The sequence below is a fragment of the Fonsecaea erecta genome, assembly GCF_001651985.1.
Source record: "Fonsecaea erecta strain CBS 125763 chromosome Unknown Scaff1, whole genome shotgun sequence".
NCBI lineage: Eukaryota > Fungi > Ascomycota > Eurotiomycetes > Chaetothyriales > Herpotrichiellaceae > Fonsecaea > Fonsecaea erecta.
The window spans coordinates 1,582,351-1,601,449 of record NW_017387244.1 but is presented as its reverse complement, the minus strand read 5'-3'; the positions used below and the strand labels follow the sequence as shown (position 1 = coordinate 1,601,449).

Below are 19,099 nucleotides of genomic sequence, written 5' to 3'. Positions count from 1 at the left end.
ACAGGGCATTGATCTGGAGTAGTGGAAACCTCAGTGTGTGCAAGCGAGACGGAAAAAGCAAGATCAGCGCGGTAGTGATCTCCCACCCCGAACTTGTAGTCCGTGCAAGCACCACATCTAATTTAATGCTGGAAGTTCTTGTCGAAGCGGAAATAGTTTTCGACTTTTGCGGTACTCCCCGGGTGGAAAGCAGGTTCAATATCACTCAGGCTTGAAAAGGGGTAACAGGCGAGCAGGGTACGACAGTTCAAATGACAACGCATCCACTGATTCCCAAAACGTCAGGCTCACACGCTTGATCTTTCAAATGACAGCCCCGACTTTTAGAGAGCACAACATCCCCTTCTCTTTGCATCCGGCGACACCATTTGTATAGGCACATATCTTTCATTGGTAAGACATTGTGCATACTGTCGGCGACCTGTTCAACCATGACCCCAAAACAGACAAGTTAAGATTTGTTAACATCCCAAAGCCCGAGCACCGGCAACGTGGCCTGGCAAGATATACGAAAGGGGCTGTCCTCTAGCAGAGTGGCGTTTGAGACTGCAGCCAACCACAACAACAAGCTCCGTCATTGTCAGACGTGGTCGAGACACAGGCGAGAGGGCACGTGTTTGAGGATGGATCCTCCAGTTTTCCTCCTCCGTCCGTTTTCTGCACGAAACCCGTTCCACCGCCTTTGGAGTTCCTCGTCTGCGTGGGAGTGGACCAAACCGGCCGTTGGTGGACAGTCCTTTGGCGCCCATACCCCGTCGTTGGTTGGGTACTGCTCAAGCCTCGTCACATTCACCATCACTTTTACGGATCAGTTCACCACTCTAAATTAGCTTTGAGGTCACTTCGACCTATTCGGCCGTCGCTCCAGTGCAACCGAGGTCAGGCGTGGTGTTTTGTACCTGGCGCTTTCCCCGGAATGGCACGGGCGGTGTACGTACATGGACTAAGTCCATCTCGATTACCTGTTGACGTTTTCCCTCCTCGCTAGCCGAAGGGGCCGATCACTGGTCAGATGCCACCATCCACTCTCCACATTCTCAATTGGACGGTCAGTATCAATACGCCAGAACAACCAATATATCTTGTGTCTAGAGGACCCCAAGGGGAAATAAAAGAAAACAACAAAGATGCCAGCCAAAACGCTCTTGACTTTTGCCAATTCGGCAGCTTTCCGAGCGTTGCTGACGCTAGGCCAGCCCACGAGTCCCCATATTTGTTGCAGTGTATGCCGCCGATGAAACGTTGGTCCTCCACCAAACTTCCCGTCGACTCCACTTCCCCCTCGAGCCTGCAGCAACCTCTGACACTCTTCATCAAAAGCTCCAAGGGCAAAGTCCCTTCCTCAGCTTGGCTCGCGCTGGTCTGCGGGCTTAGGTCCAGGCTTCCTGCAATTTCACTCTCGCTTGGAGAACCTGATCGTCACTGTTCCTTTTTCTCCGGCTCTCTCCTCTGCGAGATAGAGTTGTCTCTACGCTCAATCAGGTAGCCTGCTACTCTCTTTATTGGGTCGGACATTTTGGTTTTCTCGTCAACATCCTGTTCGTCTACTCTCATTTTTCGCCCGAGTGGTCCTTCGTGGCGTGCACTTGTCTTTTTTGTTCGCTTGAGCCAACAAAACCGGGCAAGGCTTGAATGTCTGGCGGTGTCTGTATGATGGCCAGATCTGTGTGTCCGGGTTGACCCTGTTCCACTTGAAAACCCTGTAGCAACCTCAATGCCGTCAAACAGATCCTGCTACTTTTAGAGTTCCAGGTGACAGCTGCCTCCAGCAGCCAGGCCTCCTCTAGGAACCTCGTTAAACTTCTCCAGATTTCGCTGCCCGTTGTGCCACGTATGACTCCGCGAAACATCTCAAGACCGCCATCCTCCGACCTCTACACACCGTCTACCGGTCTCAACCCCTCCACCGAGATGGACCAGGTCCTCAAAGCCCGAAAGATGAGCTCTGCATCTGCTCGGAGGAAGAAGTTCCAAGAACGACAGCAGCAACAGGCCCTAGACCGAGAGAAGCTCGCAGAACATAAGAGGAGGATTTTGATCTATGATCATATGGCGGAGCATGTATCGGACTCCACGGATGAGGCTGACGGGCAGAACTCTGCGGATGAAGTCGACATGGACGCTGAGCGCTCTGATCGGGAGTCGTCAGTGGAGACGTCTTCGGAGAGGAGCATTCTGACGCCGGACGAACTGGCGCAGAACAGAGCTGCCTTTGGCAAACAAACTTCGTCTGGGTCGGATCAGGTGGCGGGCCTCAAGATTCAGATACCCGATGATGAAGAGATGCTTCAGCAGTTGGAGGTGGACGACGTCCATGTCGTCGTGCCGCCTTCTCCGAAGCCTCTACTCCAAGCTTCTCTGGCTTCTTGGTCCGACTTCAGATACGATCGCTACTCCGTGGTTCTCGACTCTCCGCTGTCCGAAGCTCTCAGTCCCGAGCTCGACAATGAGGAGACGTTCTCACCCATTGAAACTGCGACACCGATATCCTACCAGCAACCGAAATCTCGTCCCTCACTAATATCTATCGTCAGCCTCACCCACCGAGGCAAACGACGGACGGCCTCCATGCAGAGTCCTTTGTCGCAAACAATGCCGCAAACTACAGAACGGCCTCTGAAGCGCCAGTCCATGAGTAGTGTGCATTCTGGATTCCCCGCTGCGGAAGCTACGCTGTTCCAGGTCCCAAGCTTACCCGAGAATGCTTTCGAGCTCATCGCCAATGCGAGTCAAGAATCACTCCCTTTATCTACGAAGGAGTCAACCAGGTCCAAAGCCGACAGGAAATCCAGCATGCCACGGTTATCGACTGCACTAAACCACGCACGAATGAGCAGTATCAAGAGTTTCATCAAGACGCCTACGACTGCGACCACCCCTTTGCCACACACACGATCCTCGTCTCGGCCTTCAAGCCATATGAGCAGACCTTCCACTGCAAGTACATCGGCGGCGGACGCTTATTCTGTGATGAAAAATTCGATCGCGTCGACGAGTTCAAGCAATCTTTCCTCGATCACGCGCCCGGCCACATCCCGCAACGCTTCAGCTTCGATGGTGGGATCTGTCGGCTCCAACATGACGGCGTTGCCATCCTTCCCGACTCTCCCAGCAGATGAAGAAGCTTCAGATCCCTTGGCCACTAGACCCGCCATGCAGAGAAAGAAATCCTTCTCCGCGCTCCGGAGACGAAGTGAGAGTATTGGACAAGCCATCAAAGGACTGGGCAAGATTACGACCAAACATGACCCTCCGGTACCGACGAACCCCGGCTTGGTGACTTCAAAGAAACCGCAACCATTCGATTTATCCCAATTCCCCACTCCACCGTTGCCATCTCCTCGCCTTGGGAAAAGTAGTGCGGGCTCATTCACTTCGACCAGGGCGACGAGTAGTGGAGGTCAGATAGGACTGGGCCTGCGGAGTATGGAGGGTTTTAGGCAAAGGTGACTGGGTTGATCCGGATTGGAAAAGAAATATGGTGTTCAGCATTTCCAGGAACGAGAGCGACTGTACTCTTTGATGATGTTATGAACTGGATTTTATTAGCGATATTGTATAAAAGTATAGTACTATAAAGATATTTGGGCCTCGGATAACATGTTCTGTGCCACAGCGACGAAAATACTTTGTTGTCTTTCGAACTGTTCGATCAGGTTGCCGTTTTTAATTGATTTCCAGGTTACGGGTTGATATCTGCTGAGTCAGCCCTGTCCAGATTTCTCACGTGACTAGGGGCCTCATTGACGTAGTGCCACTTTCTTCGTTGGTGCGGTAGTTAGGAACGCGTCAAACGTTAGCAACAGACTCTTGACACTCGGCTTCTTGAGACTCCAGATATGCCACCTCAGAGCAGAGGAAGCTCCCCTGCTCTAGGGCCACGACCCTACGCGAAATCGGACTCACTACCGCCCACCCTGCGACCCTTCCTGGAAAACCTGCCCTCCCCAACCGCATTAATCCCCAATGATCAACGCACGCCGACAGGTCCTCGCATGATCGGCCCAGACCGCGACATCCCTACGCCGACACCAAGCCCTCAACGGTCTCGAGCTGCAACCGCCTTCGAACTGGGTGCTCAGGTTAAAGAAGTCAGCGAAGATGGGTATAGTGATGTCCTTGGGTCAGAGGGGAGAACTTCACCATTGGAAAAGATTGGACTAGAACAGGACGGTGTCGATCTCGATGTGGCAGGCGTGACCTTAGACGACGACGATTTTGAGTCGCACTACTCTCGTCAGGAGTCTTCGGCATCAGAAGAGGAAGGAGACGAAGTTGAGGTTGAAGGAGAATTTATTTCTAACGAAGACTACGACGAAGAACGACAAGATCAAAATGGTGGTGCAGATGCTGGAGAGCCTTTACCGTCGGCTTCAGAAAGGATGGAGTCGTTGTCCCGTGTGCGTTCGTTGCCTGCTCGGCCAACGCTCTCCCAGACATCGGGGCATTCTACAGCGCAGCATCAGAGAGACGGGCTACACACCTCACAGTCAACAACAGCACTCCCGCCTCCACCCCCTCCTCCGCTCTATCCTCCCTTCTACAATCGACCACCAACTCCCCTGCCACCTTCTCCCAGCCTTACTTCTCTGCTCCGGCCTCCGTCCTTACTGAACCGCTCAACGGCTTCAACTCGGCCAACTACACCTGACAGCTCCGACGTGGAAACCCCTAACGATACTGAAGCAGCTGTGGCACATTCAGCTCGACGCGCAAACCCGGTCCCGCCAACATCACCCAAAGTCCCTACGTACGAATACTACGGATTTGTCTTGTACTTGGCTTCAACACTCGCCTTTCTGATCTACCTTCTATGGTCGTATCTTCCATCTCCTTTCCTTCACGCGCTCGGGATTACCTATTATCCGAACAGGTGGTGGTCTCTCGCCATCCCTGCCTGGATTGTCATGCTTCTTATCTTCATATATGTTGCCCTTTTGAGCTATAACGTCGAATACCTTACTCTTCCATTGACAAGTCTGGAATGCATGGTCGATGCTGCTGCAAACGTGGCTGTACTCGATGCGTCAGGACGAATTAGGAAGGGAGGGAGTAAGAGGCTGGTAAAGGAGCTTGAAGAGCGAGCCAGGCATGAGCGGGACATGGAGAGTGTGGGAACCAAAAGTGGGAAAGGCAGGAAGTCCTCCAAAGCTGGAGCCGAAGCATCCCATCGATCAAAGGAAAAAGGCAAGCGAAAGTCTTCTCGAGCAAATATCGAGCATCCATCGCCATCAGACATTCGGGCCTGGGACTACCAATCTCAACCGACTACTGGTTCCGCGAATGTTTCTCTTTCCAGCAACCGGACCACGGCTAATTCATCCCATTATCCTTCATGTTATCCTTTCATCCCAACGACTACGCATCTAGCCCGAACGCAGCACGATTATCATATGCAAGAAGCCTACCCCACGCACCCAAACTGGAAGCTCGTTTGGAATGAGGGCACGGATGCCGTCATGGATGTGCCCATCGGTGGCGTCTGTGAGGTTCTCTATGGCTAAATGAGCTTCCACGCAGCTTCGAAGGTTCCATCGATATTCTCACCTCGAATTTTAGACTAAAGGGCCCACAGGGGGTCCGAGGATTATTATGTCATTTCTCATGATGCTCTTCACAGATCAATCATCAACGCGTTTGCTTGCGTCATGGGCCATCAATCATCTTCACAGGGTAAACTAAAGAGGTACTGGCTACCAGCTTATAAAGCATAACCGAAGTGAAGGAGACCATCCTCGCAACTGTTGGCAACGAACGTTGGAAGACTTGACCTTTGCGAATCCGTATCCCCTTTCTGGAGAACGGCGCACCCACAATCAAAAATACGGACCAGGTGCTCGTTCTCTAACAATCTTCGAGCCCCGGAGCTCCACACATCCAACAGTGCCGTCCGCCCCTGGGCATGTTGTCTCGTGCTAAAGGTGACTATGCGGCCGGGCTATCAGGCGATTCGCCAACGATTTCATCACAACCACACTTCCTCTACAGTTCTCGTTATGTAAGGAGAGTATGCGTGTTTCGTAATACAGCGTTTGCATCGAAGACGTTAGCTGCATACATCTCAGCGCATGGACGAGCTCAAGCCGTTTTATGTCAGTGTCGCAGTACTCATATGCTGGGTCGGGCAGTCATCGAGGAACTCTCGGCACAACAGGTACAGAGCGTCAACCCACGGGAGCCACTCCGTGCCTGTCTCACGTGTATCCAAAGCTTCCAAGGTGGATGTGTCGTGATTGGTATCGTACGAGGCGTTGGCCAAGGACATCCTGTTGACCAGGAGACCCGTTGAGGTGGACGGAAACTATTTCACAAGGGTAAACAGAGCGGTCAAGAACCAACCTCAACGTTTTCCATGGAACATTTGAGTCCACTAGGCTTCCGTGGCGCAAATGGATGTCAACCAGAAGGACACATGCGACTCCTTCAGCTCGCTAGGGTGGGCTTGTAGGAACCCTCCCGCGACTGCAGCTTCTTGCGCCTCGTTTGTCCCTACCCGTCTGGACGTGATGCTGGCGCAGGTTACTCTTGATGACCTGTCCAAAGATCGGAGTGTCACCAGGTTTCTACAAAGTGCGCGCATAGGGAAGATCTTTTGCCTAATTGGGTTCGATACAGTTGCACGTCCGTGCGATCCAGGTTTCATTTCCGGTAGCGACTAGGTGGGATTGTGTTCGGGAGGATCAATAATGGCATCCTGAAGACTGGTGCAACCTTTACACAAGGACATAGCTGTGAATGCTACGGTTGCAGAGTCTGGCTTCCGATTGTTGTATCCGAGACATATCCACGGTTCCCACCTGTGCACTTTGATTTACCTGTTGGGTGCATTCCTCGAGTTGTTGATTTGCCATCTTGCCCAATGTCACAATCATTCTGTTGCGCAATGGACTGATTGGAGCGACACCTAGCTACCACCAAATCCGGTGGCTTTGGCCCGAAGCCACTGCCTCCCAGAGAAGGCAGCGTCCTCCAGGTCGCAAGAAGGACATATATCATTGTATTGAAGGGCTAGTGACCGCAAAATTCCAGAATAATCCGATTGCACGTGGAGTTTGCCCCAGCTCCGCTCTGTGCTTCCTCCGTCCTATTTGGGAGCTTTTCTGGGTCCGGATGGTACCACCACCTGCCGAAATTGTTGCGAACTGGAGCACCGGAAATCCCAAGCCGCGAGCCAAGAAAGGATGGGAATCTTATGACAAGCGATTGGTCAAATGTGTTGATGAAAAGCCGTTGCTGCTCACGACTGGCCACTGGACGAACTTCCTAATTGTCTTCCCTCCTTGCCAGCCTTGCCAATTCTGCTTACATTGCCACTGCAGTCGATTGACTAAGCGGAGGAGGAACCTCGCTTCGATGTCGCTTTCGGGGGCCTTTGAGGTCTGCCACAGCTTCCAACTTCTTGGACCAGCAGATTCCAGCGCCGTTGGGCAGAGCTCGCCAGTCTGACTCGCACGAAGCTGCGCCGTTTGTCGTGGTGGCATGACAGTCAACCTCACACGATGTTGACCCTGGCATTGGGCATGTCTGGCCTTCGAAACTAACGGACAGACTTTCGGTTAGGCACTGCACAAGAGAGAAGTCTTGCGATAACTGTACTGCCAAGGCTCGAAAACAATGAGCGTGAACGTCCAGGGAAATTTGTGGCTGTAGAGCACCGGGGGTTTCATGATATCCGCTTCTCAAGCGTGCACCAGTTTTACCAACACAACTTCTTGGGGCTGATTATCCCACGAAAATGATTATTTTGCAAAAGCCATTCTTGGCTTAGGCTAGGTCTGATCGAGGTGGATCTGGACGAGGCAGCAACTGTGCCGATGCTAGACTCGTTCAAGACCGTTGCTGGCGTTCAGATCTCAAATCCTTAGTGGGGATTCACCACGTGAAATAAGATACACTTCTGGAAGGCTGCGGGAATTGACCACAGCCTCCAGATCATGTGGATATATTGTGACCTCCGTGCTTGGTAAGGTTCGGCAAAGCCTATGCAGGGGAGGTACCAGTGAAAAAGCTTATAAGTGCCTTAAAATCGTGGTACAGGATGTACAGGGCAGCCGATTTACCTGAATGGGGAATGTTGCATCTCCCATAAACGAGTGGCGCTGTGTTGGCCAAGCAGCATACTTGGGCATTGTCACTCCCAGTTGTTCTGGGCCCCAGTTGGGACGTGCATATGGCTAACTGACGAAATTTCATCAGCCGCTTCAAGGCCGTTCTTGTCGATGGTGGCCACCATGATCTGTACGAATCAGGTGCTGAATCCGTAACATATGGTGATCCTCCGCGGTGCACTACTGACTGTGTATAAGATTTTTTCCCGCGCCCTGACGGTCTCCCGTGGCTGGAGAATGCCTGAACTTGGCGACCTAGTGGCCTGATCTACATGAGTCCGTCTATCTACTCGCTTGATGCTTCCCACCTGACAAGCACTACTCGTCGCCTTTATGTTGGGGCCCTAGCAGCACATGGAAATAACATGAGAAGGCATTGCCGTCGGAAACTGTTCTGCTCCTCCGCTGCTCGCAAGATGTAATCCATTTTATCCTTGAGGCTCCTTCCTGCCCAGACAGCTCGGTCGACTGCCCAAACACATATTTGTTGATCTCACTTGCCGATTATTCTCCCAAACCGTTTGTTCGACAAAGGTCTTCCAGTAGCCCCTACAGTGCTCCCTGTGCTGCTCCGACTGTCGACCCGAACGCTGGACGGAAACGAAACCGGAGACCAAAGTTAATCTGCCTTGCTGAAAAGCCGACTGCTGTGGGAGTCGACCCTGTACCACGAGCAGACTGTCCTCAGGCATACGAGTCGCTCGCTCTGACCGGCCAGTGGCATCGTTCATGTGCGTGGCCGCTCAAATGGCCTGCGTCGGCGGCTGCCCTTCCCAGCAAACACAGACAACATCCTTACCACAGCACCCAAACCCACCTCTACTGCTGTCAGAAGGGAGCCTCTCCCCCTGTCAGTGTGGCACTTGTTCTGAGTTCTACGGCCTCCCTGCTACGAGCCCTGCAGTGTCTGCTTGCTCCTCATTCCAGAGCGGAATGTCGCCCAGCACCAGGATAACGAGTATCAATAGCCCAACCATGGAAATCTTTCAGTGTCCTCATGGCACCACCTTATGTCTGGGAGAACCTCCAAACCTGGACATGACTGGCTATGCAACTGGTCTACCTTGCTTGGATCAAGCCGATCTCAATCACGGCACCTTTTCAATGGCACCGAGTATCGCCGATCATCAAAATGGCACACCGAATAGCCCAGAGTATATAACTGCGTCCTTCGAGCCCATCGGCACAATTGCTTCCAGAAATGAGGTGAGTGAAGGCATTGACGACAAGGTTGACAACGAAATCCACTAATATTTCATCTCGCAGAGACGGAAGGCGCAAAATCGAGCGGCTCAAAGGGCTTTCCGGGTTCGCCAACAGCAAGCTTTAGAAGAAGCGCAAGCCAGGTTGCGCTCTTTGGAGGAGGAACTGGAAGGAGTGACCGGAAAGAAAGACCACTTTGAACGACTTTACAAAAGTCTCCGTCATGAGCATGAGCACCTTCTCAGAACATTCCAGCAGTTACTGGCCAGGGTCCAGTCGAGGTCCCTGGAGACTGGAGTGCCGCTGCTCCCTTAATTCTTTGGGTTTTTCTGCTTGAGATGGTAGATTAAACCTATATGTATACATACATGCCGCTAATTGTGTCAAGAACTTACTTCAAGGCTCTGCTACATGCATCGTTCATCCTTTATCATCCAGGAAGCTGCACTTGGAATATGACACCGTTTTCGGCATGGCTTTCTGGGACAGAGCCTGTGGATTGAGTGCTCCCGATGCGGTAAAAGGTGGTCGCTGGAGCTTTCATCGAAGTAGGGGCTCTCTACCGTGGCTGGCACGCATCCATTGGCTACATTTCTCACCAACGGATAACGTGTTGGGCTTCGAGTGTTAGTCATCAGCTGAAGGAACTGGCACCGCATTGGGTTGTGACTTGGGTTTTGAACACCCCGCTGGCATCCCGAGGCTTCTTCTGGGCGCGGAGAGCGATTCCGCAACTCTCTCTGTTTCGCGAATGGCTTGGTTGCCTGGCTTCCTTTCCCAGTGTCATGATCACTTGTCACGGACATATTCCTGGGCACATCTCGCCTTGATCCCAACAGGTTGTGTCGCCAGCAAGGCCCCTTGAAGTTGCGAGGAAGAATAGCCGGGCATCCAGAATATTATTGCCATTCGAGCATGGAGCGGGACTTACATCCCACCTTATCCGCATCTGGTGTTTGCAAAAGCATGGCGAGCGATCATCCTCGACAAGCCAGCAAATGGGATGCCGCAAAGAAGAAGCCAGTAGTCGATTCTGGGTTCGAGTTCGTGTTGATGGGAGCAGACGGTGCTCTCAACAAGGCCGGCATCAGCCAAATAAGAGCACATACTACACGAGAACTGCATAGGACGAGACGGCAAACTGGCCAGGTATGTCTACGCTCTCGTGCAGGAGACCTAGGACGCTCCAGTGGGTGGTGACTACTGCTTTCTGGCTGTTGACAGCAAATCGCAAGGAATGACGCTTATCTAATCCTGAAGTCCCAGGTCCTACCACGACGTCGCCGCAATCGTGTTGGTAACATATATTTTGGTTCTCATTTCGATCCTTTTCACTCCCTTCCACAGCTTTCCATAGAAACACACATACCGGGTATTCTGGACGAGGTTAAACACAATGGTGAATTCTTTGCCCTCCCCGGTTTTGGCTCTGCGATTCCGGCCTTACGATCCATTCCCCTACTAACATCATGTCTAGTCTTCGCAGTGTATAATCAGAGGGGGATGCAACAGAACGTATGGCCTGAGGGCACCAAGAACAGCACTTTCTTCACATCAATGCTGCTCATGTGTTCGGTTCACCTCGATGGCCTGAGCTCCAGGTCAATGTCATCCACGACGACTGCCTTGAAGTTGGAAGCCATGCAGCGTGTGCGCACCCTTATCCAGCAGTCCTCTCCAGTTGCCATCATGAGCTGCATCTCTGCCATTGCTGCTCTTGCCACGTGTGCTTTAGTAAGTGAGCTTTCAACTTCTCTGTCGCTGTAGCCAAGGTCAGCTGCACAGGTGAAGGGGCAGCTGAGAACGGCAACGGCTTAGATTATCGCTGACCTTATAGGTACGTGGAGAACCTGCAGGGGCGGAGGAGTATGTCATCCATCGAAATGCGTATGCAGTTCTCATCAGAGAGGCAGAAAGATTGCATATGTTTGAGGATTCCAGGTTCTGCAAGGACGTGTTGAGAATCATCATGATGATCGCGTGAGCATCTGAGAGACTCTTTGGGCTGATTTACCAAGGCTTACGGTCAGCGCAGAATCTCGAGAAGGTGCAACATCCCGGTGCCCGGTCTCGCCCCTCCACTGAACCCCAGCACAGCATTTCAGGAATACGAGCACATTTTTGAAGACAGATGGCATACAAGACTTCATGCTGACCCAGAGCTATATTCACCCTTTTACGATGGGCGGATAGACCTTAGCGAAGATCCATTTCCGTTAACGAGAAGGGGGCATCTACGACTCCTCCTCCAGATGATGCAATCAATGGTCAAAATCTGGCTTCGGCGAAACACTCGCTCATCACAACAACAACTTACCGCCGATGCAATGATCTCGATGTCTCTGGGCCAGCGTATATTGGCCATGCCGTCCTCTAAAATACCTGACTTACCTTCCACCGCCGATAACGTCTACGAGGCATGCAGGTTGGCCTCGGTCCTGTTGATTCGATCGGTTGAGAGCAACAGACACTGGCGTTTCGTCGTCAGAGGCACATCCATACTTCAAGACATCCGAGATGCACTACAGAAGACCGACTTGGACAACCTCTGGGACAAGGAGATTGGTCTTCTTTACTATGTTGTCTTAATCTTCCACACCGCCGCCTTCGACACGCCGTACTATCTGCTGAGCCATGGTCTGCAGGCGAGGGTACATTTTGCGGCGACGTACTCATACGCCGATTGGATTGGGGCGTTGCAACCAATGTTGACGCTCTTCGAGCTGATGCCGATGAAGGAACATATCTTGCCAGAACGACCTGCAGCATCGGCGTCTACGGCCATTTACATGGAGACATTAGCCGATCTGCAATTGACTGCAGAGCCCGACAGCGTGGTACTTTCCCCATGACGCTTATAAAATTCTTGACGGAATATATCTAAAAACCTCATTCAAGCTCTGGGGCTGTTTGGGAGTTAGTGATACGACTGAGCTGGTATCAAGCGCATCTATTTTGCGAATGGATGCCGGCTGTTGAGGACAATCTACCCACAGCATTGTTAGCCTTTTCAGGCATCTTTGTCGGGAATTTGCCTATGGCCATTGTGTTAAGACCTGGGACAACCATATACATGATACAAACGGCGAATCATATACAATCAAGGTGCGAGAACGGAATTAAGCCTCGCAATTCCCCCCACAGACATAGAGATGATGAAGACTTCTCCAGCCTCCCAGCTACCGTCGAAGTCACGACACTGATAGGATCTGTGGGCCATCACGGAAATCCTTCTAGACCGGGCCACAAGCAAGAGCTTGCGAGCAGAACGTCAATCAGTGGCCGCTCCGTGCTTATGCCACACTCATGGCCTCTTACCAATCTGTGCTCGACGATGCAGACGTGACGGTGGGCGGCGAACTCCACGCACTCCACGTTTCGCGCCTTTGAGCGGCGGGACTATGGACTCCGCTTTGTGCGTGTCCTGTCCCGTCACGAATGGATGACATGGATTCCATGGGCTGCTCGCAGAATGGGGACGTTTTGGGAATATTGCCAAGCAGCATGCATCTAACGACAAGTTTGTCAGAGCCTATGTGATGGGGGACTTCTGTCCGCGTCTAGAGATGACCCAGGGCAAGACGCGAGAGTTGGATGTCATTTCCAATCGGGATAAGAGGGACCCTATGTTCAAGGGCTAATGGTTTGTTCTGTGTGTATGCCAATACTTTACGCGACATCTGATGCCCGGTTCACAATCGTTACCGCCAAGCGTTGAAAGATCTCGATTCTCGAAGGCCTAGGACGGGACATATCCCCGTTGTCCAATTCCGACGGCCTTTCGCAACTAGACGTGATCGACAATGGTCACACCACCCTGCCCTTACTTCTCCAGGGCGCTCCCCAGGGCCCTAACTGCAGCAAGGGCCCTACACAACGGCGAGAGAACGGACTCGAAACAAGTATATTAACTTTGGAGTGCTTAGTCTGCACACGGTTTCCGTTTCTCGTGGAAATTGTCATCAGAAGATCACCATATCATTTTCTGCTCTGGGTTGTCCTCATTACATCTAGCGCGTCTCTGCTGGGGAATTGCGCCGCTGCTGTGTAGGTTCATGGAAGACGTCTATCCTACACATACCTTCGTCTGTCCGACACGTGAAGCCGGAGCGTGCCGCAGAAGCCTGGAAGTCTTTGCGGAGTAAACGGCCAATAACATGGTACGGCCTCTCGCTTCGCAGGACGACCCTATCTCGGAGAGACGGGCACTTTTCAACCCCGGGCTCCAGTTCAGTCTGCACGCTGGAACAACAGTTCTTCCGCTGAATCGTTGTACCTGCGGTTCCACAGTCGTCCTCCGTATTCGTATATCCCCATGCCGAACACCCTTGCGCGCCAATCACAGGATGCCGCCAGAGAGAAGAGCGTCGTGGCATACTTACAAGGCACACTTCGCCCATGGCACGGTGTCGACCATGGATACCCAGAATTCTCTTGCTAGACCTGCAAGAGATGCGCGATTCCTTCTATTGGACATGTGGAAGCAAGTCTTTGACGATAGGCGAGTCAGCCTTGTGATGGTAGAGGCAAGGCCGACTTCATGCCGAATACGAATGATGGCAGAGCGCGACTGCTTCACAAGAGTATGTTGATGAAGATGGGTTTATAACAGCCGTCCTGTGCCCATCCGGCAATGATTGCTGTTTGTATTGTCGCTACTATTGTTCTCGTCTCTTCTTCTACGACTCCAATTGATGTCCTCGGCGGGCAACGTCTACCTTGATCATGAAAAGTGAGCTCTCCTAGCACATTCACTTAGATAGCCGCACTGCTAAATCGGAGCGCAGCCGACGTCAACAAATTCCTTGATAACATTGCACCAGGACCATCAGCTGTGTTTGCAGTCTTCTTCGCAGCTTCTGGTGTGTTGCACATATGGCAAAGCAAGTGGGTGTCTCTCCATTTCAACACATTACATGGTACATTGAGCGACTACGGCTGCTGATTCGGTTCTGTGACTCCGGCCAGGGCACATAAGTGCTGGAACTACACATGGCCGCTCCCTTGTGCATGCGCTGTGATGACGGCTGGCTTCATCTGTCGCGAGGTCGCCGCACACTACCAAGCTGCAGACGGCCAGGGTAGGCCGGTTCAAGGGCTTTTCTACAGCGCCGTGTAAGTTCAACAGTGCCCAGCATCGGTAAACAGTCAGGTAGGGATCGAGTGCTGATAATTCCGAACAGACCCGTTTTTACCCTCCCGCTATTCAAATTTCTGCTCTGCTCTTCAATCATCGCGGACTTGTTGCCGCGGCTGAACCCGACTATCTCCTACATCATCATTTGGACCTTCTTCAGCGCCGTCATCTCCTGCACCGCCCAGGGCGCATCGACGTACTTCAACCCGGATGCCACACAAGGCACTGTGAGGTCGGCTCTCGCACTGCTTAAGGCGAGCCTCTTCCTGCAGCTGGTGCCAAACGGGGCGTCTGTCTGTGTCCTTCTCCACCTGCTCTTCCGACAGGACTCGAATGCCGTTCGGTGCCGAACCCTTCTGCTGTCATTGTTCGTTCTCATGGCGCTAGTCTTCCTGCGCAATGCCTTTCGGACCATCCAGCTTTTCGTGTCAGCACGCTCGCCATTGTGGACCGATGAGGTGTATTTCTGGGTCTTTGAGGGCTGTGTGATGCTGTGCTATACTGTTCTATTCCATGCCCTCCACCCTGGAAAATTCGCTCACATGGGGGTTGGTGACTGTTACCGAGGAAGACGATGTAGCTGAGAGCACCAAAGGCATTTGTGCCTGGCTTGACCCCACGATCCTCCTCAACAAGCCAACTTGATATGGCTGTGATAGGAGTAGACGCCCTCTGATTGGTTAGTCCTGCCACTCCCCATCCATCACAGCCTTGTCTCTCCTCAACCAATGGGAGGCCTGATGACGTTGAACTATCGAAGGAGCCTCGGTGGATCCCCCGGCAGTTGCAGAAAATGCCATTTTTTCACGTCGGGCCATAAGACGGTTATTACGGTACATAGGTACTAAAATTGCACCATGTTTTGTAGTCTCTTGCTCTATTTGTACCACTCGAGCCAGATACACGAAGACCCTCCATAAAAAAAGGACACCAGACTCGCCATGCCACTTCCAACCGGTGTTTATCGCGCCGACCAGGTCGGATCCCTCCTTCGGCCGAAGGAAATCCTCGAGGCACGTGAGAAAGTCGCGGCGGGAGCACTGACAAAGACAGACTTGCGGCAGCTCGAGGACAAGTACATCGCCGACGTAGTGCGCAAACAGCTCAATGCCGGCCTCCGCGCCATCACCGACGGCGAGTTCCGTCGTGCCTTCTTCCACCTGGACTTCCTCCAGCATCTGGACGGCATCGAGGTACGTGGGAACATGATGTCGACCAACACTTCTAAGGGTGGGTTTGCACCGCCGAAGCTGGTCGTGACGGGCAAGCTCGGCCACAGCAAGCCCATCCAGGTGGACGACTTCAAGTTCCTGGAGCGCCAGATCGCCGAGGCCGGCGGCGAGAGCGCCTTTGGCAAGGTCTCGTCGAAAGTTGCCATTCCCAGTCCGACCATGGTGCACTTCCGCGGCGGACGCGAGACGATTGACCTCGACGCGTACCCGTCCATGGACAGTTTCTTCGACGACCTGGCGCGGGTGTACCAGGAGGAACTGCAGGATCTGTACGACGCGGGGTGCCGCTTCGTGCAGCTGGACGACACAAATCTCGCCTACCTGTGCGACCCCAAGATGCGGTCCGAGGCCGAGACGCGGCACGGCGCCGACGCCAAGCAGCTCGCCAGCCAGTACGCCACGCTGATCAATCGGGCGATCGAGAAGCGGCCGCGCGACATGACCATCGGCATCCACCTGTGCCGGGGCAACCACCGCAGCCAGTGGTTCGCGCAGGGTGGCTACGAGCCCGTAGCGAGGTGCTCTTCAAGGACCTGAACGTCGACGTCTACTTCCTGGAGTACGACGACGCCCGCTCCGGCGACTTCAGCCCCTTGCGCCACCTGCCGCCCCACAAAGTCGTCGTGCTCGGGGTGATGACCAGCAAGAAGGGTGCCCTCGACGACAAGGACGCCATGGTCCAGCGCCTTCGCGAGGCCGCCAAGTACTGCCCGAAAGGTCTCGACCAGCTCTGCCTCAGCCACCAGTGCGGCTTCAGCAGCACCATGGAGGGCAACGAGTTGAGCGAGGACCAGCAGTGGGCCAAGATCCGCCTCGAGGTCGACATTGCCAAGACCGTCTGGGGACCCAATACCGCTGAGTGAAGGGCACTTTCCAGCCTTTCGTGGTGTAAACGGAGCGGGAATGCGTGAGAAGGATATTTTTTGGGGGGGTTGCACGATGGTCTTCTCTGATCTGGGCTCTCTTGATCTGCTGGGGACAATTGATCCGCGTTCAAAAAGGGGGGGTGGGGGGTGAAGATGGAAAGCATTGGGAGGTTTTGCGTTTGATCCGTTTTCAACAACGGTTGCACGATCAAAAGACGAGAAAGACGACGCGATGAAAGCATACTCGATGTACTTGGTGGGGTCTGGGGGAGAGAGGGGGGAGTCTCATTATGAAAAGGAAATCAAAAGGTGAAGATCTATTAACTAGCGCTGTTCAACAATTGATACCCAAACCCGCTACCGTGAGAGGGACCCAAAGAAGACGGATGCATGGATGTCTGCTTCACCAGTGACACCAAACATAAAATTCAGCCATACACAGACACTCACATATATATACGTATATCACACCTCTAGGTCAAAATGGGTGGAAAGTGTTTTCTTTCGGACAATACTCTCACACTAAAAAAGAAAATCCAGGTTCCCGCTCCAGCCAATGTCATAATCGCTGTAAAAGGCACTGACTACCATTTCTCAAACGTCCGCGCCTCGACCCACCGCCCGAACCGCACCACTGTCTTGTCGGCGCGGGTGAAGTAGTCAGCGGCCCAGAGCACGGCGGCGGTTGCGAAGGCCTCGCTGACGAAGCACGCGGCGGCCGATTCGCCCAGGTACGCCTGGCGCCAGGGCTCGAGGACGGGCTTGTGCAGGCTCTCGACAACCAAAATGTGCATGGCGTAGATACCGAACGACAGCTCGCCCATGTACTGCGAGAACGACCACGTCAGCGGCACCTGCAGCAGCGTCGGCGAGTGGTCCAGCCCCAGCACCAGCAAGCCCGCCCCGACGCTCACCCAGAACGTGTACATTGCCTCGCCATACCACCACGGTACCAGGCGCAGGAGGTACGGCCACGGGTACGGGATCACCGGGTTACGGTCGGGGTCGTCCGGTTGGCCGAGGAGGAAGAAGCCCGTCGTGAAAACGAAGATCCAGAAAATCTTGGAGAAGGCGGCGCGGCGCCACCAGGCTGGGGAGGGATTCGGTTTCTCGATGCAGTTGTTGTCCTGAGCGGGAGGAGGAGGAGGAGGAGGAGCACACGGCAAAAGAGGTCGTCCGAGCCGCTCGGGGTGCCGCATCAGCGACAGGTCTGCGATGAACATGCCCACCAAGAACTCGGCGATGTAGACCGCCCGCCAGTAGTAGGACAGAACCACCACCAGCCATAAGAAAACGTGTCGGGACCGGCTCGAGAGCTTACAGGACGCGGCGCAGAACATGAAGAGTGCAATGCTACCCCGGTACTCGACGGGGATGGTCCACATCTGGTACAGGTAGCGCGAGCGGAATACCCCAGCGTGGACCCAGCCCTCGATGTTGACGAACGGGCTGCTCGACTCGAGCCAGTCCTGGAACCAGTCCCAGATTTGTTCGAGCAGCGTGTCTTTCCGGTCAGACGCGTGCGGCCAGAACCAGCCTAGCCGCGTCAGCACCATGGCGATGAACGTCGCCACGCCCGTCGACCCGTACAGCCGCAGCCACCGGCGGAAGGTCGATGACGCGAGACTATCGAGCAGTTTGGCCGCGTCTTTGTTGTGGATCGTCTTCAGCATGCGGTAGCTGAGCACGTAGCCCGAGATAACGAAGAACACGGCCACCATACCCGGTCCACCGCGGAAAAGGACGCGGAAGAACGGCTGTTGGAACAGCCACATGCTAGGGAGCGGGAAGGCGTGGTAGAAGAAGACGATCAGGGCCGCGTAGCCGCGCAGCGCGTCGAGGTACGCGGTGGGATGGAGTTCCTCTCTCTTACAGCGGCCACCGGGCTGGATGTATGTCGGCAGGAGGCTAATGAGGACGCGTGACGAGAAGGCTTTGAACTGGATCCATCGTTGAGATTTCCGGCGCTCGGGAACGCCGAGTCCATGGTGCGGAGGAGGCCTGCCTTCACACGGGCTGTCGAGGTCGTCGAGGAGTGGAATTGCCTGCTCCATGCTGGAGAGCTTGACGGGGCTTGAATAAGGGGATTGCGGTGCTTCTTTGGATTCCTCGTATGTGACTTGTCGAAATGGCGCAGAAGTACGTACTGTACTGCGTTCGGGAAGGAGTGGATTCGTGATTAGCGAAGAAGAAGAAGGGCGGGAGAATCGCCGAGCTTGAGAAATGGCAATTCCATTGAACTGTGCAAGTCTTTCAAGCACATGGACAGGATTTCTGTCTTATGAGATCGCCTTACTGAACGACTTCCAGCCCCTTGAGCTGGTTATTCCACCTCGACGCAAGGGGGAGAAGCAAGGGGAGAGAGCACGGGTGAAGTGCCACATTCTTTGCGCGGCCCAGGCCAGTCGCCCATGATTATCCCTTCACAGTCTTGTATAGAGGTGCTTGCTCCTGTGTTAGTTGTTCATGTTCTCGGCCTTACCTCAAACACAGACCTTTGTCTTCCCAAGGCGAGACCTGGCCTTGCCAGCAATGTTGTTTGTGGTTAAGCTG

At 53.6% G+C, this 19,099-nt stretch overlaps 7 protein-coding genes across 7 annotated transcripts; 6 read left to right on the top strand and 1 right to left on the bottom strand.

Annotated features, from left to right (window-relative positions):
- Nucleotides 1–1,833: 1,833 nt before the first annotated feature.
- Nucleotides 1,834–3,450, top strand: AYL99_00557 (hypothetical protein; the record flags this gene model as incomplete). Its single annotated transcript, XM_018832073.1, has 1 exon — nucleotides 1,834–3,450. The coding sequence occupies one exon, from the start codon at nucleotides 1,834–1,836 to the stop codon at nucleotides 3,448–3,450; it is 1,617 nt and encodes a 538-aa protein (XP_018697952.1).
- A 389-nt stretch (nucleotides 3,451–3,839) lies between these two features.
- AYL99_00556 (hypothetical protein) lies at nucleotides 3,840–5,504 on the top strand (the record flags this gene model as incomplete). The annotated part of the gene is made up of 1 exon (XM_018832072.1): nucleotides 3,840–5,504. One exon carries the CDS (start codon nucleotides 3,840–3,842, stop codon nucleotides 5,502–5,504), a length of 1,665 nt encoding a protein of 554 aa, XP_018697951.1.
- A 3,579-nt stretch (nucleotides 5,505–9,083) lies between these two features.
- On the top strand, nucleotides 9,084–9,626 carry AYL99_00555 (hypothetical protein; the record flags this gene model as incomplete). The annotated part of the gene is made up of 2 exons (XM_018832071.1): nucleotides 9,084–9,314; nucleotides 9,375–9,626. The coding sequence occupies 2 exons, from the start codon at nucleotides 9,084–9,086 to the stop codon at nucleotides 9,624–9,626; spliced, it is 483 nt and encodes a 160-aa protein (XP_018697950.1).
- Nucleotides 9,627–10,277: 651 nt separating this feature from the next.
- On the top strand, nucleotides 10,278–12,163 carry AYL99_00554 (hypothetical protein; the record flags this gene model as incomplete). The annotated part of the gene is made up of 5 exons (XM_018832070.1): nucleotides 10,278–10,460; nucleotides 10,578–10,608; nucleotides 10,789–11,045; nucleotides 11,149–11,291; nucleotides 11,347–12,163. The coding sequence occupies 5 exons, from the start codon at nucleotides 10,278–10,280 to the stop codon at nucleotides 12,161–12,163; spliced, it is 1,431 nt and encodes a 476-aa protein (XP_018697949.1).
- A 2,168-nt stretch (nucleotides 12,164–14,331) lies between these two features.
- AYL99_00553 (hypothetical protein) lies at nucleotides 14,332–15,032 on the top strand (the record flags this gene model as incomplete). The annotated part of the gene is made up of 2 exons (XM_018832069.1): nucleotides 14,332–14,426; nucleotides 14,495–15,032. The coding sequence occupies 2 exons, from the start codon at nucleotides 14,332–14,334 to the stop codon at nucleotides 15,030–15,032; spliced, it is 633 nt and encodes a 210-aa protein (XP_018697948.1).
- Nucleotides 15,033–15,389: 357 nt separating this feature from the next.
- AYL99_00552 (hypothetical protein) lies at nucleotides 15,390–16,543 on the top strand (the record flags this gene model as incomplete). The annotated part of the gene is made up of 2 exons (XM_018832068.1): nucleotides 15,390–16,138; nucleotides 16,195–16,543. 2 exons carry the CDS (start codon nucleotides 15,390–15,392, stop codon nucleotides 16,541–16,543), a joined length of 1,098 nt encoding a protein of 365 aa, XP_018697947.1.
- A 587-nt stretch (nucleotides 16,544–17,130) lies between these two features.
- On the bottom strand, nucleotides 17,131–18,600 carry AYL99_00551 (hypothetical protein; the record flags this gene model as incomplete). The annotated part of the gene is made up of 1 exon (XM_018832067.1): nucleotides 17,131–18,600. The coding sequence occupies one exon, from the start codon at nucleotides 18,598–18,600 to the stop codon at nucleotides 17,131–17,133; it is 1,470 nt and encodes a 489-aa protein (XP_018697946.1).
- Between the last annotated feature and the right edge of the window lie 499 nt (nucleotides 18,601–19,099).